This window comes from Colias philodice, chromosome 27, assembly GCF_061535455.1.
Source record: "Colias philodice isolate Cphi_HAF_F1 chromosome 27, ilColPhil1 Martin Lab GWU primary, whole genome shotgun sequence".
In the NCBI taxonomy this organism is placed as follows: domain Eukaryota; kingdom Metazoa; phylum Arthropoda; class Insecta; order Lepidoptera; family Pieridae; genus Colias; species Colias philodice.
In genome coordinates this window covers 5524594-5550321 of record NC_143112.1, presented here as the reverse complement: position 1 = coordinate 5550321, position 25728 = coordinate 5524594, and the positions used below count along the sequence as shown (strand labels likewise).

The 25728-nt window shown below is 33.9% G+C and overlaps 2 protein-coding genes across 2 annotated transcripts in view; one reads left to right on the top strand and one right to left on the bottom strand.

Annotated features, from left to right (window-relative positions):
- Nucleotides 1–805: 805 nt before the first annotated feature.
- Nucleotides 806–23520, bottom strand: LOC149476649 (transmembrane channel-like protein 7). The gene is made up of 5 exons (XM_089711893.1): nucleotides 23317–23520; nucleotides 13197–13384; nucleotides 12425–12532; nucleotides 6263–6363; nucleotides 806–5750 (listed from the first exon to the last, which is right to left on the bottom strand). Exons 2-5 carry the CDS (start codon nucleotides 13369–13371, stop codon nucleotides 3771–3773), a joined length of 2364 nt encoding a protein of 787 aa, XP_089568019.1. The 5' UTR covers nucleotides 13372–13384; nucleotides 23317–23520; the 3' UTR covers nucleotides 806–3770.
- A 784-nt stretch (nucleotides 23521–24304) lies between these two features.
- Nucleotides 24305–25728, top strand: part of Alk (Anaplastic lymphoma kinase) — a 33801-nt gene continuing 32377 nt past the window's right edge. Inside the window, exon 1 of the mRNA XM_089711943.1 lies at nucleotides 24305–25525. Coding sequence (XP_089568069.1) covers nucleotides 24805–25525 — 721 coding nt within the window. The 5' untranslated portion in view covers nucleotides 24305–24804. The remainder of the gene's footprint in view (nucleotides 25526–25728) is intronic.

The following is a 25728-nucleotide window of genomic DNA, read 5'->3' as shown; positions in this document are numbered from 1 at the left end:
CTGAGTGATATGCAGCTTTTATATAGCGACGTATCGATTAAAATAATAAAGAGCTTTCCACCTCTTACAATAGACTCGCAACCATTACACAGATCTAACGAAGAAAAATATCTTGGCCTAATCTTGGATAATAAATTAACATTTAAATCACACATAAACCACGTGAGATCTAAGTTAATACCACTTACAGGGGCTTTAAGAAATGCTGCTAAATATATACCATTTAAATTACGATATAGTATCTATAACACGCTTGTTAAACCACATCTAGATTATCTCATACCAGTTTGGGGGCAATCGGCGCCTACTAATTTAAAAAAACTACAAATTACGCAAAACAAACTAGTAAAAATTCTTTTTAACTTTAATTTTTTAACGCCAACTAAGGATCTATACTCCCGTACCAAATTGTTTGATTTAAATAAATTATATAAATATCACACATGCATACTGATTAAAAATATTCTATCTAATAATATAAAAACACAAATAACACTAAACAAAAAATCCCACAAATACCACACACGAAAGAGTGATAACCTTGAATTACCATTTATAAGAACTCTATACGGTAAGAGAAACCTAAGATTTGAGGGAGCACAATTGTACAATAGCTTGCCTAAAGCAATTAAAGAATCCTCATCAATTACTATTTTTAAAAATAAGTTAAAGACATACTTAACTAATTTCGATAGCTGATTGTGTTATACTAACTGCAAAATTGTTATTTCTCATATGTGTAAAAGATCATTGTATTGTTCTTGTTTATTTTATGAGATAAATAAAGTTCTTTAAACCGAAAGAGCCTAGGCTATTTACCAAACGGCTGATTTAACCAATTGACTGCGACATTTTATAAACGTATTAATCCGCCATATTGAATATGCTATCTCATTCATTCTGCTTAAAACTGACATTAGAGTGAAAGAGACAACAATAGCGATTCAATACATATTTCGAACCGTAAACTTATAATTATTTGTGACAAGAATAATATAAATGAATAAAAAAAGGACGCGTGAGCATTTAATTTCATTTCAGTCTAGGAACTTTGGATCAAATAAATTGGAATAAAGGAAGACATTTACAAATATTTCATAAGACAATCAGGTAAACGTGTGAGATCACTAATCTAAAATAGGCTTTAGATAGAGAATATTATAGACTTTTATTTAATTAAAAAATAATTTAATTTTTGGCAAAACGTATAAAAATTGTGATGCTTTGTGAAGGCTCATATTAATCTTTCTATATTTAAAAAAAAAAAAAAATACGTGTGGCACTCGAGGACTGCCGCGGTAAAGCTATTGTATAGCATCGCATCGCTGTGCCGGTTGGAGTGGGAGGTGTTAGGTTTTTTCGTTACGAAATTTTTACATTCGGTTGCTGCGCTCAAAGTCTGAGATAAAAGCTATGCAATAGCGTAAAAATTCAATTTTGTAATATATCAATTCGTTATGTGTATGTCTTATCTTTGTAAGCCTGTCTGTGCGTGAGTAGGAGCGATTATTATCAGCCAATGGTTGGCTACAAATGTTTTTCTAATAGTGCATTTACATCAAACGAATGCTCATTCTAACCCCACTATGTCAAATTATTTTAGTGTAAACAGGTGTAGGGCATTATTTTGTTCTTAATGCGTTCGAAAAGATTCTATGCAATGTTCTCAAAATGAACAACATTGAATACGAGTTAAAAGATCACGAAATAACGTACTTGCTCTAGCTTTAGCTCTATGTTCGTTTGATGTTAATGCACCGTAATACTTACTCCAGAATAATAGATTTTTTACAAGTTACAATAAATTGCTGTGGACAATTAAATTTTAGTAGAGATGATCTAATCTAAAACTGAACGCCCCTCCACTAAACCTAATTGTTTCAATGTGTGAGAGCAAATAATTATTGAACCACTTTATCTGTGTGCGTGCGGCGATTCTACAGCAAACTTTGACATTTATCGGGCGATCAGTTCAGTTGCCTAGCATTATATGGCATATGGCATTTATGCACTAGTTGGCCAACTGGTCCTGTTGTTCAGGTTTTTCTTTTATTCGTGTCTAGCTGGCGACTGAACGACCAATGAGGCAGACCAATTTGTGTATTGAGTCTATATACACCTACTTTGTGAGCGTAAACATAGTGGAGGGGCGTTCAGTTTTAGTCATCTCTAACATATTATAGCGAGCTTTAGAAACTTAATAACTTTGTAGTTAAAACAAAAAGAGCAGAATTTAGATATTTTGTATTTTTTTGTCTATGATATTCTCTATCTATTCATAGCGAATTGAAAAAGTCTAAATAAAGTTGTATAATTGACCTATTTTTTTATAATTGGACAAGACTGGAATGCGTAGTCGCAAAAGTAAAACTAAAAATACAAGATAAAAAAAAATTGTGCTAAAGAGTTCTATTACATTGTCATTATACAGGGTTACTTGTAAAACACCAGCAACCTCGCAGGACATGATAGCTAACATTATAAGTACATAACATTTGTTCTACGACTATTGGCATAACGAAATAAATTATTTTTTAAGCTTTTATTGTACTCTCCTAACATTTGTAAGTCTATGTTCTAATCATCGTCGATTGGACGACGATTCTTCCCCCTCTCGTTCGCTTTACGTATTTTTTGGGATGCGCGTAGCGTTTATAATATTCAAACGGAAAATTAAATGAATATTTATTTTTGTATGAAAATAAAATCTAACAAATTATCAAAAGTCGTAGAACAAATGTTGTTATGATGTTAGCTATCTTGTCCTGCGAGGTTGCCGGTGTTTTACAAGTAACCCTTTATAAAAAAGTCATATTTATACATATTTATATTTCTTACTTACACCTAATACACAACACAAACTTAATACATGCAATAATTACACTATTGTAAAATAAATAGGTATTTAATAATCTACTTTTTAAATTAATATAAGAAAAATTGTAAATTTATTTTAAACCTGTATAATAAAAGGGATTACATATTGTGCTAGTAAATAAATTTATGGTTTTAATAATTTAAATGCTGTTTATTTAAAAATTGTCTATACGAAAAAAAAGACGGGTTGCACTGGGGGAGTGCCGGCAGAAGTGAAAACTTGATTATTAACGTTCAGCATGTTTGATATTTTGGAATGGTATCCGTCTTACGCATGGAATATAAGGGCTTAAAAAAAAATCCATCTTACGCTTTTTCGATCAGGTCACGTGTCCTGACGCGAGTTTAAGATTTTATACCCAACGCCGCTAAAGAAGTTTTCACTTCAAAAATTGTACTTCGAATAATTATTTTGATGGGTATTAAATAAATTGTATTTTTTTTGCATTTTAGTTTATATTGTGATTGTTTTTTTTTCTATTTTGCACCTATATATTTATACACTAACTACGAATTTTATGTGACGTCATAGATTTACAATACATTACATTTATATAATCCATTTTTATGGAGTATAATAATATTACACAAATTTTTACAATGTTGACAGAATCTCATATTTATGGCAAATTACAAATGTGAATAATTTTGAGCAAAAATCCATACAAATTTATTGGCAGCCTTTTTGACACTTTTTTTTAGAAACTCCACTATGTGCGACATATAAAAAAAATGTATTTAATTCGCTAGCAGCAATTAAACAGTACCATAAACTACGATTTATCATAACTATTTTTTAAATGGCAATGTTTTATAGCAAATAAAAAATGGCGCGAAAGAACTGTCAACGTCACTTTGACAAGCTGCCAACAGATGGCATTACCCGTTTTCATTTACCGCGAACTATTTTGTATCGAAGAATCGTCATCAGCAAAACTAGCTCTATTCCGTCTATCGCATCTTTTTTGGTGTTGTCGAATAAACGCGCTAAGTCGATTCAACAAAAATTGTTTATCGTGACCTTCCAATACGAGTTGGTTTTTCAAAACTGTCACCATATGTCTATTAGCTGTCGCTACTGCCCAATAATAATACAGAAATATCAATAAAACCGCGAAAGCTGGTACCGCGAACGTCGACGTGCCCAAAAGGAAAATCGTCTCTCGAATAATGTTCGGAAACGTCTCGAACGTTAGCACAACGTACTCCCATACAGTTGTATACCCTCTAAAGGGTCCACAGTTTATGGAGGGCATTAATTCCGCGATAGAATACGCGACTGGCGCTATAGATATTACGAAACCAAGTAGTAGAACCGACATGAAAAGTGACTTGGATTTTGACGCTTTATACACTATGGGCGAGGGAGTACTATTAACTAAACACGCGAATTTCTTCACATAGAATATTAAGAAGCAGAAAATAGTCCCCATTATTGGTAGGAACGGACAGAAAAACGCACCCATCCATATAATAGTCTGTACGTACACGATATCTAAAACATGCTTTGGCAGATAGAAGTCTTGAGTCCCGATAATTTTTAAGCAAGTGCTATGCGAATGCCGCGCTATAAACGACCTTGGGAAGTTTATGAAAAACGTCATCACAAATTGCACAGCAAAATCTGTGAGGATCAGTTTGTACAATTGCTGACCGACATATGTTTCCCAGCATTCGAGACGGTTGTCGTCAGTAAATACTGAGCAAGTCACGCGATTCGGGTCAGTCACTTGTATGTAGATCTGACTGAGCAATACTGCGAACGAAGACAATCGCAGCAAGACAGTTCTCAGCAAAGAAATCAGTATTACATGCGAGGGATTATAGTTCTCATACTTAATGAGGTGTCCAAATATTTCTGGGACTATTAAATTTAGCCCCACTATACATATAAATGGAAGGAATTCCAGAAAAGTGTTCTGGAACCTTCCAAACGTGTAGTTTTCTCTATACAGACCTAGGGTAAGCCTTTCCGCGCTTCTATTAACGTACTCACTTTGGGATATCTGTTCGTCTAGCATATCTAGGGAATAATTGAACGTAAAATATATCAAAACACCGGACGCAACTAATATTATGAGCACTAGAATATTGACTAGCAAGCGTCGTAAATGCATCAAGATATGGCTCTCTTTACTACGCAGTTGTTTCTCTTCGTTGAACCTTTCTTCTTCCAAGCACCCTTTTATTTCATTATACAGGGCTTTGTGCTTAATTTTGGCAGATTTTTCATTGTGAATACAGAAGTCCCAGCCTCCGAAAACTAAATTACAATACATGTAGAACTGCCCTTCACTTTCTACTAATCTTTCTTTGAAGCCTTTAGCCCCAGTTTTCACTATAGCTATTAAGGAAAAAAGTGCCCAAGATATCGGCACTAGAATATATGCCATCGGCATATTATAGAACATTTTGGCCTCCCATAAGTTTCTTAAAAAATACGAATATATCTGATTACTGTACACCCCGTAGAACAATATAGTTCTCTCCATAGACCCAGTTCCCTGAATTAAATCTAACATCACATTATTTCCCGTCATATTTCTGCTAAAATACGCCTCAGAACAACATATGGTCGAATTATTGTAATCTTCAGTGCAAATTAGGGTGTTTTCGACTAGCAACACTTTGGGTAAAATTAGGAAGAAAATTACGAATAGAGATATGGCAATGTTTAGGAAAAATAACCATCGTAAGAAGAGGAAATACGCGACAACTCCTGTACCGAATTTCCCCTCGATTTCCCGTAATGCGGATTGCCATAATTCCAATTTTCCCATGATTTCGGCGAAATTTATCCTAAATCGATGCCAGACTTTCCTTTGACGCCATTGTAGTTGCTCGAAACCTTGTAGGCGTAGTTTTGTTGCATTCTGAAAACAAATATGTATTTTTATTCATTATTATCAACCATCAGGAAATGTTACAATAAAAAGTATTTTCCTTATATGCTGTTATATATTTAGCTTGCATGATTTATTCCAATAAATTAAATACGGCTATACCGATTCAGATGAAACTCATTACACAGTTTTAACCACTGTGATTTATACGATTTGCTATATAATATTAAACTCAAGTAAAATATCTGTTATATTTAATCTTTAACGAAGTTATTAACTATTTGTGTTAATTGTATATGAAATCTAAACTAATATTATAAAGCTGAAGAGTTTGTTTGAACGCGCTAATATCAGGAACTACTGGTCCGATTTGAAAAATTCTTTCGGTGTTAGATAGCCCATTTATCGAGGAAGGCTATAGGCTATATATTTCATCACGCTAAGACCAACAGGAGCGGAGCCAAGCTAGTGCGAATATAAAATAAATAAAACTTAAACTTAAATGTCTTTTACTTAACTCAAACTCAACTTAAGTAACATACCTGAAGCCTAGCCTTAAGATCTCGCTTTTGGTGCATCGGTACCGGCATAGCTTTGATCTGCATAATTTCTTCCCAGGTCCGTTCTTCGTTCGACAGGTTTTCTGAAATTAAAAATATATAATTTAACAGGCTATTTACGTTTCTATATTAAATAAAGATTGGTTGGTTTACTTATATTGTAAGTATTTTTAATCAACTTCATCGAATGTAAAACGCCAAAATTGCATAGTATTTTATTAGTATAATATAAACTACGACCGCTTCCTTGGTACAGTGGTTGACGCGTGAGCGTAGCACCGAGGGGTCCTGGGTTCGATTCCCGGTGGAGACGATGAAAAAAAATGTCTCGGTCTGGCAGGGCACAGAAGGCTGATCACCTACTTGTCCCTAAAGAAGATCGATCAGTGAAACAGATGTATGGATAATGCATCTGCCCCTTACCCCACTTGGGGACACGGGACTTCACTTTATTATATAAACTAGCATATTATATCCAACTAAAATCAGCGTAATTTTTCCTACTAATTTTTTAACGTTCATCTTTTTGGCAAAAACAGTTGAATCTATGTGAAACTTTGTATAGAGAATTAGAGATAGATATAGTCGGGATAGTCACGTAGCAATGAATGTATATTATGTTAGAAGTAAGATTAATCCCTACTAATATTATAAATGCGAAAGTAACTCTGTCTGTCTGTCTGTTACGCTTTCCCGCTTAAACCTCTCAACCGATTTTGATGAAATTTGGCACAGACAATCTTTAGACCCTGAGAAAGAACATAGGCTACCTTTTATCAAAACACCACGCGGGCGAAGCCGCGGGCGGAAGTTAGTAGTTAATAATTAAAATATTCGAGTTTTTTCTACCTTTCATATAAATTTTTGAGTTTTTATTGTGATTAAATAACTTTAAACAAATTAATTTCACATACCAACTACTTATACTCATTGAGACCACATAGATTTTTAATTTCATCATTTAAATTTAATCAAAACTTATTTTTCAGTATGGACTATGGAGACCGTATTTATTATGTGCATGAAGTAATTTAAATAAATACTTTCAAAATTCATTTAAGATGTGTTAAATCGTATTTGTTATTTCCATATTGATAATGTTTATAAAATTGACATACCTATTGTCACGATTAAGACCAAATTAAAACGAATTTAACATTTAAAAACATAACCCTCCTTTCGCAGTCGGTTAATATGTAATAGTTTTTCTCACATCGTAACACGTGTTTTAACTGTTAATACTGAAGTAAAACTAACAGTTTTCATTTAATTAACTGCTAGTAATTAGAGTCAGTTATAGGGCGATATCGGTCAATATACGCAGTTTTGGAGTTCCGTAGTTATTGAATTTGAATAATAATAACACACTTTATTAACCGACTTCAAAAAAAAGGAGGAGGTTATCAATTCGGCCGGTATGTTTTTTTTTTATGTATGTACACCGATTACTCCGTGGTTTCTGAACCGATTTACGTGATTCTTTTTTTGATCGATGCGCGATGGTGTCGAATTGGTCCCATAAAAATTTTATTCGGATAGGCCCAGTAGTTTTTATTTTATGAGCATTTTTGTCTGTATTTGTAAATGTTGCAAGTGCAAGTTTGAAGTCGGTTGTTTTTAACGCAGTTATTGACTTGTTTAGATAGATCATTTTAGACTAACAATATAAAGGAGGAAGATAAGAAATTTTTTCGTTGCCTTTTTTACTATTAGATGATTACTCTGATCGATTTTAAAAGTTCTTTTACCAGTAGAATCTACATCTTTACGAAGAAATAGTTAGTAGGATATTTTTTTATCCCGATTTTTATTAGTAAGTTTTATTAATTCCGATAGATGGCGCTATATCAAAAATGTGACATTGAAAATAATCAATTTCTGTTAATTTTTTTTGACATGTGATCGAAGCCACACGTTACAGCTGCTTTTTATATATTATTGTTGAGCCAATTTAATAGGCAACATTTGACGTCTATCAATTTTATCTTCCTAGGGTGGTAACCTGCTTAAAAACATCGATTAAAGTGAATTAATCGATACGGACTTGAAACATTTGTCAATCGAACTTGAAACACATGTCAATAATTTATGATGATTTTTATTCCCAAGTAATCAATGCATTCGATTCTAGATGTCAGTTTTCGATTTTTAGAGTAACGTCTCTGGTATTTAAAAAGAAAAAACGTTTATTGACACAAAATTGTAGCGACGTCTGATCTTTAAATCAGAAATTATTTATTATGTTTAGAATGGTTTATCAGTAAAATCAAATCCTAAAATTACTTGTATCGGTCATTATTGTTATAAATATGTAATCGTAATTGAAAAAAAGTTAAGCAAATGTGCAGTTCTAACAAAACGAAATATCATGTTATTCTATGTCGTCGTTACTAGGTTACGTTGTTGAATTTTGTTGAACTGTCAAATGTCGCCTATTAAAATGGCTCTACTATAACCGTTGACATATGTACCTACTCACAATCGTCTATTTTAAGGTTGTCAAAAATAACCCAGCGGTAAACTCAACTCAAACTCAAACATTTATTTATTCAATTAGACTTCTTCCAGAAGCACTTTTGAATCGTCATTACATTCTTTAAATTTACCACCGATTCGGAAAGCAGTATCTATGGAGAAGAACCGGCAAGAAACTCCATAGTTGCTCTTTTAAAGTCATGTCCATATACAATATAATTTTACATTACATGTTACTTACATCTAACTACATAATATTATATATTATCATAATATGCCAAAGAACTGTCCTGTTATTCTTACGCGACAACCCTCCATGGATTTTCATCTTCCATATATTCCTTAATGCTGTAGTAGGCTCTCTGAACTAATACATTTTTTAAATAAGTTTTAAATTTAACACTACTAAACTCTTTAATACTATGAGGAATTCTATTGTAAAAACGTATACCTTGGCCCATAAATGAATTTTTAACTTTAGCTAACCTATAAAATGGCATTTCAATTTTATTTCTATTCCTTGTGCCATAACAGTGTCTATCTCCTACTTTTGTGTGTAAGTCCGCGTTTTTGTGTACATGTAAAACATTATTAAATATATACTGAGATGGTACAGTGAGGATACCAATATTCTTAAAGAGATCTCTTAGTGAGTCCCGAGCACGTAAATTATATATAGAGCGTATGGCTCTTTTCTGTAATATAAATATAGTTTCTATATCTGCAGCCCTGCCCCATAGTAGAATTCCATAGGACATAATGCTATGAAAGTAACTAAAATAAACCAATCTAGCCGTATCTTCATCGGTGAGATGCCTTATTCTTCGAACTGCATATGCAGCTGAGCTGAGCTTAGCAGCGGTGGTGGCAACATGGGTCCCCCATTGTAGCTTCTCATCTAGTGTCAAACCAAGAAAAACAGTAGACTCGACAGGGTATAATACCTCCCCGTTTAAAATGATATCCCTTTTGACCTTTTTTACATTTGGAAGGATAAACTCTACACAATTTGTTTTTTTTGCATTCAATAATAAATTATTAGCATTAAACCAATTAGATATGCGTAAAAGAGCAGAGTTTACTTCGTCAACATTTGTGTCATATCTATCCACATTAAATATTAATGAGGTATCATCTGCAAACAGTACTATTTCACACATATCCTGCAAATAATAAGGTAGGTCATTAATATACACTAAGAACAAAAACGGTCCTAAGATAGATCCCTGCGGAACACCAATGTTAATCGGCGCACCGCAAGATTTCTCTCCATTAACAACAACGGTCTGTACCCTGTTCTGAAGATATGAAGCTATGAGGTCCTGAGATAAACCTTTGATACCATAAAAATTTAGTTTCCGTAATAGAGTGGAATGTTCTACACAGTCGAAAGCCTTAGAAAGGTCGCAGAATATCCCCAAAGCATTCTTTGAATTTTCCCATGCTTTATATATATGTGACAAAAGAGCTATTCCAGCATCAGTGGTAGAGCGCCCCCTTGTAAAACCAAACTGTTTGGCGTGCAGTAAACCATTTGAAACAAAATGACTACATAATTGGTTTAAAATCAATTTCTCGAAGACTTTGCTCAAAGTTGGTAAAATAGAAATAGGCCTATAGTTATTACAGTCTTCTTGGTCACCGCTTTTGAATAAAGGAATAACTTTACTAAACTTTAATAAATCAGGGAATATACCACAGTCACAACATTGATTAAATATAAACGCTAAATGGTTGGCAATGTTTTCTATAATATTATTTACTAAATTCACAGACATTCCCCAGAGATCACATGTTTTTTTTAAGTTTAATGTTTTAAAAGTTTTAACAATTTCATCTGCAGTCACATGTCGCAATTCAAATAATACATTACACTCCGCAACATGGTCCCTCAAATAGGACTCCGCAAGCACTGATGATGAATTTAATTTTTTAGTAATACTAACAGGGACACTACGAAAGAAATCTTCAAAAGCAAGCGCAACATCAGCACTTTTGTCAATGACCCTGCCAGCATTTACAAGTTTTATGGTACTATTTGTCCGGCTTTTGCCCATTTCACCATTAATAATTGTCCAAACTGTTTTAACTTTGTTATCAGAGTTGCGTATTTTATCTCTGACATATAGACACTTGGCAGTGAAACAAACTTTTTTAAAAGTTTTTGAATAATTTCTAACATAATTATGGAATGACAAGTCTTTGTTATATTGCTTCATGCCATATAACTCATATAGAATGTTCCTGCATCTGTGTATACTAGGTGTTGCCCATTGACTAAATGGTAAATCCTTGGTGATACTTAAAGATTAAACTTTAAATATTTCTTTAAACTCATTATGAACTAAATTAAAAAGATTTGTAAACATTTCACAAGGATTATTATAAAAGGATTGATCATTCAGGTTAGGCAGTTTATTATTAATATTATCTCTAAATTTATCAATGCCTTTTTTAGTTATAGGCCTAACATTAATTCTTTTAAACTTAGGTATGCAATCCCATTCCAAAACTACTTTCTGGCCACAGTGATCTGAAGTCAGTATATTGAGGATATTTTTTTCTAGACAGTTGCAATCACAGTATATATTATCAATACAAGTTGCAGAAGTAGGTGTAATTCGTGTGGGTTCATCAAAAACTTTATACAGATTAAATGAGTGAAACAAATTAACTATTCGTGTTGCCGTCTGTGTGTGTGAAAGTAAATCAATATTAAAATCACCACATACTATTACCTTCTTTTTACTCCTGCCTAAACGCTTTAATGTTTCTTCCATGACTGTCTCAAACATATTATAGTCACTGGAAGGAGGTCTGTATACGCAAACAATAATATAACGCTCAAGCTCAACACAGGACAGTTCAATGGTGCGTTCTACAGAAAGACTTACAATGTCAGTTCGTTCTTTGCATTTAACACTATTGTGTACAAAAATAAGAGAACCTCCATGAATAGCATGTGCCCTATAGTATATACTTTTTAATTTATAATTATCAATATTTAATAACAACTGACATTGTTTAAGCCAATGTTCTGTTACACAAAATATTTTTATACTATTATGATTTAAAAATAATTCTATTTCTAATAATTTGCTAGCCAAGCCTTGAATATTTTGATGTACAATGGAAAAAGGCTGCTTAGCTGTTGTCTTACAAAACATTCATTTAAATATGCACCTTATTGTGTGGCAATAACGTTCAAATTCTATTGTATCGCTTAGGAAACTCTGCCTTATACGCACGTAGGCAGAGTTTTGCTTCGAATAATTATTGGGATTTTGAGCCTAGTTGTTTAACTATACTTCACTACATAGTATAAAACAAAGTCGCTTTCTCTGTATGCTTAAATCTTTAAAACTACGCAACGGATTTTGATGCGGTTTTTTTTAATAATAAGAGTGATTTAAGAGGAAGGTGGAGGTGAAGGAGGAGAGAGTATATAATTTATTAGGTTTTAGACAAAGCGGGCGAAGCCGCGGGCGGTAAGCTAGTATATTATAAACCTGAAGTGTTTGTTAGTTAGCTTGGTCCGATTTGAAAAAAATATTTCACTCGTAGATAGTCCATTTAACGAGGAAGGCTATATATCATCACGCTAAGACCAACAGGAGTGTACGGGTAAAACCACGGGCCACAGCTAGTTATACGTCGATATAAACTTACCAGACAAATCCGGTAACATGGACAAGTGTATATCCCGGCTTTGCATCGTGCGAGCGAACGTTGATTGTCGTCTTTCATTTTGGGATCTAGTGCGTTTTACTGTTGTCGCTGTAATAATACAATAATATTACTGAATTATTATAAAATCCTTACGTTAGTAACGTTGAAAAATAATCTAATATTCTACCAGCATTGGTGCAGCAGTTTAGCAGTGACAGACAAGACAATCAGACTATAAGATTTTATAGTTATTATTTCTTATTTTAATTATTAAGACATTATTATTTTTTCATAAGATTGTGAGACTTATAGATAAATAATAAAATTCACCGACTATTTAAAATGAACAAACTGTTGACCGTTTTTCAAGTGAACTACAAAATTGTAATTATATTTTCCTCTAATTTATTCACTTTCCTGTTTGAAGGTTAGATACTATTATTTTAATTTTAAGATTTTTTGTACATAAATAATAAATATTATAAATTTCTGTGTATGTATATACATACATAATTACATAATATAATAGTCAATCTGTAAGGCATAGACCAAAGCAATTGAACTTTTTGTATTCTCTTTGAATAGGTAACTAATATCTTCAAAAAAGAATTTTGTTAGTTAAGAGCAAGACACATTTTACTTTAACTGATGACAATTGACAGGGGACATTCCAATCACCGCCATTAAAATAGTAATGTTCTCCAAAGTCCAAACTCCCTCCAAAGTTTGAGCTAAAATTAGTAAACCTATAGAAAAAAGGACAAAAACTTACTCCGAGCCTGTTTCGATGGCAGCAGTGTTGCCAACTTAGCCGCATCTGCTCTTTGCAAGTTATCGAATAACTCCTGCTCCCCCCCCGGGTAAAGTTCCTGGTAGAACTCCCCCCCCGCCTCCTCCCACCCCTCGTGACGTTTCGACCGCTTGCTCTTCGAGTTGCCCCCTGACATTATGTCATTTTATCTGGAATAAAAACAAATATTTTAAAATCATTGTTTCAATTACTTAAATTAAAAATTTGGGGATATTTACAAAAAATCTAAGCGAGCGTGTAATAATCTCATTTATTTAGTCATTCAATTTGGCCATAATCGCCATCCTCACTGCTCTAATGGTCTCTTAGTACTATACTAAGAAATTGGTGGAATACCAATATAATGGGTAAATACAATTTCTTAATATACCGACGTATATTATTTTATAATTTTTTCCAGAAAAACGTTCTAAAAAACCACGCGAAAAATAACTCTCCTTCTGGCTTAGTCAGAAAAAACCTGAATTCGTTTTTAATAAAAAATGCAACGAGATAGCTCGCTTCCAAGGGTCAAGGTCACAATATCAGATTTGATTCACTTTGACTCATTAGACGGCTTAAATTGTGCATCCATGTGCATCTTTACTAATACATACAAAACTGGAGTTTTTATGTTTGTACGCGCTAATGACGGGAACTACTCGTTAGGATTTAATTTTTTTTGAAGATAAATAAACATAACATACATGTACAATGTACATAATACTTATAGTAACGTAAAGCGGAAGAGTTTGTTTGATTGTTTCGTTGAACGCGGTTATCTCAAGAACTACTCGAGCGATTTAAATATTCTTTCACCAGGGAAAATATGCGGTGAAACTGCGAACTTTAGTAAGTAATATTATATGTTTGTCACACATGAACTGCCGAACGATTTTATTTTACAGATAAAGTTAAGTCCCAGGTCCCCTAGTGGGGTAAGGGGCACTGATCGATTTTTCTTTAGGGACAAGTAGGTGATCAGCCTTCTGTGTCCTAAAAGACCGAGATATTTTTTTTCTTAGTCTTCACCGGGAATCGAAAATCGATTTTCCAAAAACATTATTGTATCGTTTCTTTTGAATAACCTTATCTATTCCATTTATCTTATCTATACATATAATAAAATCGTAGGAAAGTCAAAACTGTACATTGAATATTTTTTTAAAAGAATACATAATCCATGATCTATAATCGATATAGAAGCCAAAAATATAGTTTTTAGAATTTTTGTCTGTTTGTCTGTTTGTCTGTTTGTCTGTATGTTTGACCGAGCTAATCTCGAAAAGTACTGCATAGATTTACTTCAAATTTTGCATGAATATTCCTAAGAGGTCGGGTGAGGATAGTTTAAACATATTATCATGATATCACCTTCGGGGGAGGAGCTGTGAGCCTTTATTTTTCTTACATATTCCGTGTACTACGACAGCGTACAATCTAAAGACTCATGTTTAAATGTTGGTTTCGAGTAAGCCATGCTATTATCTAGCTTTACAAAATAAAAACTATGTCATTTACGTAATTTGGGCAGAGAAACAGTTTAATGAATTTAGTAGTATAAAGACAAATCTGAAACAGCGCCATCTATGAGATTTCGTAAAAATCAAATCAATTTACCTGTTAACACTACTGAAAATACTGTTGAAAATTAATAATTTAAATATAATCATGTTATTTATTTAACTCTTTAACCCATATCTTCCCTTCCCTATAAGGTGCGCTTATATTTCGTGTGAATATACTACATTTTTAAAAGTGAGGGTAGATGTTTATTATTTTAAGTCAAACTAGACACCATTACAATCTCAGAGCAATATTACAATTAACCCATTGACCACCGAGCGCCCCGATCGGGGCGCGACACAATAGATTATCTATTGTGTCTGTGATTCCGGAGACTGATGGATTCTAATATTGATTGTGTTCATTGGTTACATTTTTAAAATCTTCGTGTTTTATAAATTTATAAAGAATAGAAAAAATTCGATCACGAGGCGGGACTCGAACCCACATAATTTCGTGATCGAATGTTTCTATTCTTTATAAATTTATTATTTATAAATTTATATTTATAAAGCATTTGAATGTCATAAAACCAAAAATATCAAATTCAATCTTTGTGTTTTGTGAATTTTCACCATGCGTTCCCACAAAAGGTAAGTTGTTACTTTTATAGATTCATGTTTTTTAAAGTGAAACTTTTATTACATCGTCTCAAACTTTTTGGTCTGTGTAGCGCATGTCGCGTGACGGTCGAACCGTACGATAATTATCGTACAAATACGATAATTTTGTGCCTAAGTTTCACTTTTACCGTGGTTTCATAAAACCACACAACATTTTTATTGGTTTTATATTACACTTTTAGAATGAAATAATAAAATGATGAATTCTTTTTGACTTTTACAAGATTTTGAGGTGCGTTGGGAACAGTAGTTTGTTGATAAAATTTTATTTATAAGTAGCTTTTTTTATAGATTTACAGTTAACTTTTGATTTTTTATTTACAGATTGTAATAAAAAATGTTCATAAAATTATATCGCCTTTGGAAGACGATTTCTGCTGACAATTTTACAACACCACTTGAAAATTGATGATTTGATGATGAAGATAGTGGCAGCGAGGATTAAGTGGAAATTAGCAATCATCCGCTTCGTCAATTTTTGACTGAAGTTAATGTCCAACGTATGGTTCAATCATTGGAAGTATCTCGGGTAATTTTGGAGGATATTTTTCAGGAAGGAGAGAAGGGGCAGCCAACCACATAATATCAAAGTACTACGTTTTAGTACCGAAAAAAATGTTATTGCCAAATGAAACATAAATTTTGCACTCACAACTGTACAAGTTATGATTTTTATTCTGACTTTGCTGTTATCTGATTATAATATTTATCGTTATGGCTATCGACCGTACTGGGATGAGAGTACATGATATACTCATCATCCAGGATTGCATAGAGCATTTTCACACTGAAAAAGATGTTTTCTTTGAATCGTAGTTTATTTATTTTTAATCATTTTACATAATATGTTTTATATTTGCCCATTTTCATTATATTTTATAAATAAAATGGAACCAACATAACTTTGTTGTGTATCATTTCTCTATTAATAACCCGTAGGCATATTTTCCAAGCGCCCCATTTAAGGTGCGGTCCTTAAATTTTAATGTATACTTTTGCCTAATATAAGCTCAAGCTCATTTTTAGATGAAAATAACAAAGAGAACTTATTTATTAAAATTTAGTAGATAAAAGAAATTATGTTACGATTTTATAAGAAAACACAGTATATTTATTAGTCGGCGGTGATTTTCCAGGCAAAAGATATTCATCAGCTCAATAAAATTGAATAGTATGTTGTTAGTTATTCTTTAAATTCACAGATTGTAATGAGAATTTCCGCATGCAAGTTGTATCGTAGTTTAGATATATCATAGTTTTGACACATTAAAGTTCCAACAAAACCCTCACATTTTTGAGCAGAGTTGAGCAAGATAATTTAAAAAATGTGCTGTGTTAAGTATTATAGAAAAGGTTAGTTCGTTGATAATTATTATTTCTTCATCATTTACATGTTGTTAAATGTTAGTAAAAATAAACTTTGACTGTTAATACTTTTGTTCAGTATTTACCTGTATGATTATTGCTTGGTAATTAATATGTATATTTTCATGTCGTATAGCTAATTATAAACATAAGTGTGATGTGAAACTAGCTGGATTTATTTTTACACACTCACAGCCATATATTTTATATTAAAATAGTGTTAATAGTGTAAATCATAATATTTTTTCACAATTAAAAATATTTCCTTTTTTCTGATGGTATTGGCATCGAATTAAACCGCGCTGTCGTTTCGTTCACTAAAAGTGATGTTATGAGGACCGAATATGTAGCCGCCTCAACTTACGGAAACGAGAGTAACCTGCGTTGTCTGTTAGTTATTGTATAGTCGAATTTAACGTTACATGGAAATTGGAATCTAAATATATTATGTATACTTATATTAAATCTGTACATGAAATATATTTCCTAAATAACTATCACGGGGTGATTAGGGATCGACACTGATACCAACGAAGCAAACAGTAAAATTTTTGTCCGTCTGTCTGTCCGTATAACCGTTATAGAAACAAAAACTACTCGACGGATTTAAACGAAACTTGGTACAATTATTTTACATATTCCTGAGCAGAGCAGTAAAAGTAGAGTTAAAGCTACACAGAAATCATATTGTATGAAAGAAATGTTCTCCTTATTATATAAAAAATATCTCCCGACATCATAAATGTATATCTTTTATGGTTGACTCACAATAACACGTGTAACTTCCGATAGCTTAGGAGTTCGAAGCTTTCTGATTATATTTGTCTATAACACTCTCAGTCCGTTTCAACTCAATTTTTATTTTCATGCATCAGTGCCACCTAAAAAATCTTTATCTCGAAAATCGAGCAAAGCTAAGAAAATGAGAAATAAGAGTTCTCAAGAATCGTTAGAGGTAAGAGGCTTACTATAGGCCGAAAACAACATGTGTTATGCCGAGAACCTGAAACCGCTTCACAACGAGAATTGCGGCTCACAGCTGACCGCGAACGGCATGTACTATCCCGTGAGACCGAAACCTTCACTGAGAGGGTATAATGTCTCACAGCTGATCACGGCCGTCATATTTTATCTCGAGAATCTGAAACTTTTACTCAATATGAAGACCGTTTGACAAATGATAGGGTGCACCATAATATTATTCGATCTCTTGAAGATGAACATGAGCATAAGCAATGACTAGAGTAAGGACGCGAATATTACAATTAATTGAGACAAAAACGATTAATAAGTTTGTTTAATGAAAGATTAAGAATTGAAACTATTCGGTCTCTGGAAACGGACGAATAGCGAGAGGCCCCTCTTACTGCAGACAGATTTCGACAGTCTTAATGACTTAGAGGTAAACAAAGAAGATCAATCTACGAGTTCGGTGGTGTGGTCCGACAAATATAAAAGTGGGTTTGCTAATAACCTCACAATTGATTACAGATCATCTTCTGTATAGGCGATATTAACGTAGTATGTTATTTTTGTAATGCTTTAAAGTGGAGTAAGGACAATTTTAGAACATGTTTCATCAGGTTAATTCGTATGTATGCAGTTTTAAATCGACATTAGAAGCTTTTCCTCAAGATGGTGAATGGTGATATTAATATAAAATTGTTATAAATGCCGATAGACGGACGTCTATCGGCACTCAGGAACTTCCTGGGCGTGTTATAACGCCCAGGCCACAGTATTACAATTTTTTCTACAGCAGGGCGACGAATGTATTTTCGCATAGCAACGGAGGGGAACTCGCGGGGGGTCAAGTGACGCGGGCCACGTACCATTAACATGCTTAGTTTGTGGTACCGAGCGCGAAAGAAAGTCATCGTGTTTTTGTTTTGTTACTATGTAAACTAACGTAATTTAATACTTAGGTACAATATATTCTATAACGGTGCGCTCAAACTGTTAATCTACATTTAATTTAGATTATTATTTGAAATACTAAGTAATGTAGAATTTAAATCACATTCATTCATGTTTTCCTCAGATTTTCGATTTCCTCCGATTTTAAGATTTTCTTATCAGTGTTCAATTTTAATTTAGTTAAATTTTATAAGAGACAATTAAGAACATTCAAAAATAAAGTGTCACGTATTTTTTTAAACGACGAATGACGAAAAACGACGTAATCGCGGACGAAGTCGCGGGCAACAGCTAGTACATATATAAAAATGAATCGCAAAATGTGTTGGTAAGCGCATAACTTGAGAACGGCTGAACCGATTTCGATAATTCTTTTTTTATTATATTCCTTGAAGTACGACGATGGTTCTTATGTAGAGAAAACGTAAATATGTACCACGGGCGAAGCCGGGGCGGACCGCTAGTTGATAAATAACTTTGATTACATTCTACTAATTTCGCTTTCACAAGGTTCATTAAACCTCTTATTTATCTACCCGGGCGAATCCGGGGCTCACGCCTAGTCTCACAAACTAAAGCAAGGCATAGAATATTTTATAAGCACTGATCCGTTGAATGTAGGTGACCTGCTTTACCGGAAAACATATGACGACCCTTCGCGTGTTTTCAATATAAAAATAGTATTAACGAACATTGGTTTATAAGTTACTAGCTTTGGACACGCGGCTTCGCTTGCTTTAAAACTTGACATATCACTACATAGTATAAAACCACAGTATAAAACAAAGTCGCTTTCCGTCGTCTGTGGATGCTTAGATCTCTAAAATTACGTACGTTCTTTAGGCGCGTTGAGAGTAAAATTTCAAGGTCGCGTCATGGCAATTCCGTCACGTCATGGAGTAAGGCGACGATTTTGGTATCTTTGTATTTTGCCCAAGAAGTTTCACTTCTGACATATTGTGTGCTCGGCACACACGCTCTTTTTGTATACTACGTACGATATTTAAGTAGCCCCGGTTTTGTCTGGGTTAAAAAAATTCATTAACCGGAAAGACGTATATCGTAAACTATTTGTGTGCCAAATTAACGTTTTGACGTTTTACGAAATTGGGTTAAAAATATCCAGAAATTAGTCTAAGATCCCACCGCGCAGGATTACTTCGTTCATAGCTTTTTTGATGAAACCAAAATTTTATGTATATTTATATTCCTAAATATTATTTTCACATTTCATAAAAAAGTGATAGATATCATATGTATGTAATATATTGTAAACGTCAACCATTATCTGATTTATTTCCTTTATACATATTATTGATTATTATCGTATCGATATTTAAGATAAATTAAAATTATTAAAATTCCTAGAAATTCTATGCTAATTAATAAAATTTACAGATAGTATTATTTGAATGAGTTATTTTATTTTTATAAGATTACATTTATTTATAAATACTTTAACTTTTTACTTTAAACTTTGGCGCCAAAATTGACTTAACTCTTGCCCTATTCACACAAAACAATAAAAAAAAAAACTTCACACAAAAAATAACGGTAAATAACTAGATACGTAAAAACAACTGTACTTAAATAGAATTAACCTTGAGTGATAAAAAGTTTTAAATGTTTATTTTTAGTGATTTTAAACATTTGTAAAGAACAGGTGAATGTAACAAAAACAACTAGCTTTCTGCCCGCGGCTTCGCTCGCGTTTTCAAAGAAAAACCGGCCAAGTGCGAGTCGGACTCGCGCACTAAGGGCTCCGAACAAACCTATTTTTTATTATGTTGTAACTTTAAAATTTATGTTTTTAAAGGATCCTTTTTTTTCCTCTTGTGGTTCGAAACTCTTAAAAGAAAAATTATTTTCCAAGAAGAATGTTATCTAGTGCAAAATAAATCAAAACTATTATATATTTCTTGGAAAACACAATATACTTATCATTATAAACACATAGATAACAGATAAACAAAATGGAATGTGATTAAGGGAAAAAATCTATACTTAATATAAAAATTAATCGCAAAATGTGTTGGTAAGCGCATAACGCGAGAACGGCTGAACTGATTTCGTTAATTCTTTTTTTATAATATTCCTTGAAGTACGAGGATGGTACTTATGGAGAGGAAACATAAACATTTACCACAGACGAAGCCAGGGCTGACCGCTAGTATAAGTAATTATATATTTTACATGGTGCTTCATGGTGTACAGTAGTATTAAGAACAAATATTTTAAGACATGACTAAATTAATTAGAACTAATTGAATTTAATATTTTTTATACTACAATACAGCATTTCGCATACGTCTTCTGCGTAATAAAAATAATTCAACACTATCACTACATAGTATAAAACAAAGTCGCTTTCTCTGTCCCTATGCCCCTATGTATGCTTAAATCTTTAAAACGACGCAATACATTTTGACGCGGTTTTTTTAAATAGATAGAGTGATTCAAGAGTAAGGTTTTAGTATATAATTTATTATGTTTTAGACAAAGCCACGGGCGCGGCGGAAAGCTAGTAAAAAATAATTCAACATTACACTATAATATCCTTACCTAGTATAAAACAAAGTCGCTTTCTCTATCCCTATGTCCCTATGTATGCTTAAATCTTTAAAACAATGCAAAGTATTTTGTTACGAACTCTAAATAGATAGTGATTCAAGACAATAAAATAAATAAATCGTTTAAATTCCATCATAATTTGCTACATAAATTTAATGACCCAGGCTCCTAATATAGTTATAAACTGTTTTTCAGGAGCCTGCAATGGCATATAATTTATTAGATTTTATAAAAAGCGGCCGAAGCCGAGGGCGAAAGCTAGTAATACAAAAAACAATAGAAGCTATTTAAACATGCGGTTCATCAATAAACAATGATCAATTACTTAGAATTAACTATGTTATTATGGTAAAACCCTTCTTATCTGATTTGCTGATACTATTATCTTATAATTACTTTATTGGCAATCTAAAATAGTTCGCAGTATTTATTGTTCACTTCTAATTAATTAAGATTATGCCTTTTCGTAAAATAAATCCTACTAATATTATAAATGCGAAAGTTTATGAGCATGGATGTATGTTTGTTACTCTATCACGCAAATACTACTGAACCGATTACCGACTACAATAAAAATTTTGCACACATATAGAGGGTAACTTGGATTAACACATATGTTCCCACGGGAACGGGAACTATGTGGGTTTTTCAGTATTCTTTGGAAATGCGGGCAAAGCCACTGGCGGAAAGCTAGTCTTCTTTCTTATATATAAAAATGAATCGCAAAATGTGTTGGTAAGCGCATAACTCGAGAACGGCTGAACCGATTTCGATAATTCTTTTTTTATTATATTCCTTGAAGTACGAGGATGGTTCTTATGTAGAGAAAACGTAAACATGTACCACGGGCGAAGCCGGGGCGGACCGCTAGTACAATATAAAATTAAATGTCAAAAAAGTATACCTTACCTTACCTATATAGAAATTACTAAGTGGTGATTTTTCAATCCATGCTTAAAACCATATCCATTGAAGAAAGTAGTACATAATACAATGAAAATATCGTATACATCTCTAATATCTAACAGAAAACATTTGTGAAATGCTTTATATAATATGATAAAAAAATGTTGTGTGGTTTTATTAAACCACGGTAAAAGTGAAACTTAGGCACAAAATTATCGTATTTGTACGATAATTATCGTACGGTTCGACCGTCACGCGACATGCGCTACACAGACCAAAAAGTTTGAGACAATGTAATAAAAGTTTCACTTTAAATATTTCCTTGATGAATTTTAAACCAAGGATAGAAAAATCAGGCCTAAGGCCCGGCGCCCATTATCGGCATCGGCAAGGAAAAGGATCCTTCAGCATCCTACATGCAAGCGCACACTAACGGCAATTATGCTTTGGCATGCTGCAACGTACTTAGGGATGACGAGGCGTCCTTAAGGATTGTATTTAATATGGTGGACTGGGATCTAGTGTTCATAGCCTCGGCGCCGGCGGCATACCGAAGGATGCCGAAGGATTCTCAAGGCTGCCGATACAGCAGCCTCAAGCATACCAAAGCGGTATTTTTGTTATTACGACCACATATCACGGAAATTTCTACTTAATTGCCATTATGTTATAGTATATTGCTATTTGCCACCTTAAATCCTCAGTCGTACCGATGCCGATAATGGGCGCCGGGCCTTATAGAATAAAAATTGGAATTGCAATGTACAAAATAGGTAACATATTTTAAGTGAATTGAATGTACGAATTTACACAATTTTATGGATGTTAACAGGCCCTTTGTCGATTTATTATAGATGCTTTATTGTTACTTACATATTTATTGTCAATAGCGATAACGTTTGATTAATTGTTATTGTTTTTCCTCATTATTTGTTAGGTTTTTTAAAACAACGTACAAAACTATAAAATAAAAATGTTTATTTTTTTCGATTCAAATTAAGAATTCCATATTCAAATCGACGGCGATATTCTTTCATCTTCGTTTAAAAATAGTTTTTAAACACTAAAGCCGGATACCGCGATCTTTCATTAAGAATTAGTCCGTTTTTCTAATTATTTTTCATTAGTCATAACAAACGGGATGCATTACTTACCTTCCAATTGTTGAAAAATCCAAAATTTCACAGAGTATAATGCACAAAGGAGTTCACTTCATAAAAATGACACATTATGACTATATTACGGGGTTTCTTATTTCTCACAACTAATTAATTCTTATTTATTGATACGGCCAACAAGAAATGTCGACCAAACCAAAATAATCCACAAGGAGTGGTGCTGTGCCGTGCGTTCTGAAATTCGCCCCAAATGTCAATTGTCAATACTGACAGCTTGACAAGTAAATTATGCGTGGGTTATTTGATTATTTTGATCATTTTAAAGATGATCAAATTAAATTTATTCCTTTCTTCTAGTAAATATGAAATAAATAGAACTCTGTTGTAATTATTGCAAGCAGACAATTTTTATCTATTTCAGAACGTAGTCGTGCATTTAATTTTGTGTCAATCTATTGTTGTCTGGATCGTGGACACTACGTGGACACTGGACATCACAGAGTACCTTTTTATATACTGGCTGGACATTAACCTTTTACATCCTATCTTTAATTACGGCCAATTAATAATGAAGTTATAACTTATAATGAATTACCTATGCTTTTAGACGCTTTTATTTCTACATTGAATGAGCAAAAAATTGTTAATACTTTATGATTTATTGCTTGATTTTCATAGCAGGCGTTCAAATCGTTCTAAAAATGTACAGTAAAAAGTCGGATGGAATCAGAGAACAGTCCTTTATTGAATTTCCGTAGTTAATAAAGAAGTAAACGGCAGCCTGCCGTTCACGTAAATAAATCTGCATGGAAATATTCCAACAGGGAGTCCTATGAAATTTCCGGTTTGCGAATCTATTGGTGTAGTTTCGCGGCATTTTTTATTCCTGCCAATAAATGCTTCTGTAACACTGAGCCGACCAATCAGCGACGTCTGACGTGAGCACTGATACCGTGTTGGCCAATACTATTTCCGGTGTTTGACGCAGCGATTTTCTGCGCAAAAAGCCCGGGAATCCGCTGTACACGAGTTGTCACCTGCGCAGCATCCCTTCGCTCCTTCAAGATCGCATCTAAAGTAATGATTATTTCGGTCCACGGCCGCTTAGTTCCGCAAATTCCCGTGGCGGCGCTGCATTCACGGGAGTGGAAATATCGGCTTATATTTTACAGGCCAGTTAAAACGTAATTTTAGATCTAAAAATTGAAATAAATCTCACAATATCAGTAAAAGTGTTTCCATCGTCCGCGTAATTGTTAAAAGACGTTGAAGTGGCCGTGCGGGTCGAGTGTCGCGATTTCGACGTTCCTACGTCGTCGTCCATTTATGAGATTTCCTGGGACATGGAGGCTAGAAGGATTGTGCTAATTTTATTGGAATAGTCCGAGTTGTTTTGTGTAAAATGTGCACGTTTATGTTGTTAATGTTTCGATACAACGTTCCGCACTGGCGGGATTCCAACAAAACGTTATTTATCGTGAGTAGCGACAGTCTTCGCTAACTAATGTGGACACTCCGAGCCCGATGATCCGTTTCGACGATATATTTGATGCGGAAAATGTTAATCGTTGTACGTGCAAAGCCTGCCGCGCCGAGTGGAGCCCACGCGATACCCCAATAAAGACGACACTAATGGAGTTCGTAAGGTTCCTCCTCCTCATCGCCGTGGTAGCGACCGTGGGCGCGGAGCAGTATGATCTGGAAGCGAAAGACAAAGCGAAGACGGCCCTGGCGGCGAAAAAGGAGCAAAAGTCGAGGTCGGCGGCGCCGGAGCCCGTGCGCGGCTCCTTCCAGAAGCTGTCGAACCTCATGAACCGGAGCGAGGAGATGAAGAGCCGCCGCCGCGGGAAGCAGCACATCACCAAGCTGCTGCAGCTGGGCCCGAGGAGCGCGCACGAGAACATGATGAACGACAACGAGGGCGCAGTATCGATCAATCAGAAATCAATCGGCGATAACGACACCAACTCGTTGGCGAAAAAGATGAAGGAGTTGCGTAGGGGCGATCCCGCGTATGAGGCGCTGTCGAAGAACACATACGTGCCGCATGTGACTGGTGTGTTTTGTAACTTTGAACTGATGAACGGATCTATGGATATGTGCATGTGGCAGTGGAATTCTACGGTCTCAAGCCATGGGCTGGGCTTCAGGGTTGTGACGGCAGCTGATGTGGAAGAAATGAACAGGACGACGCAAGGGTTGAAGTTCTCCGCGCCCACGGTTGACGCGGATTATAATAAAGATGGTAAGATCAAATATGTATGCTATCTACTTCTTTTGATATAAAAAAGGCGTAGGTATATTTTTTCCGTAATTAGGTACCTACCCGCATACTTTCATTTTCAGTGAATTATTATTTATGATAAATCGATAGCAACAACATCAATAATATTTTTGATTGAACAAAATTGAACTGGCCATAGATAAAAATTACACAAAAGAACAAAT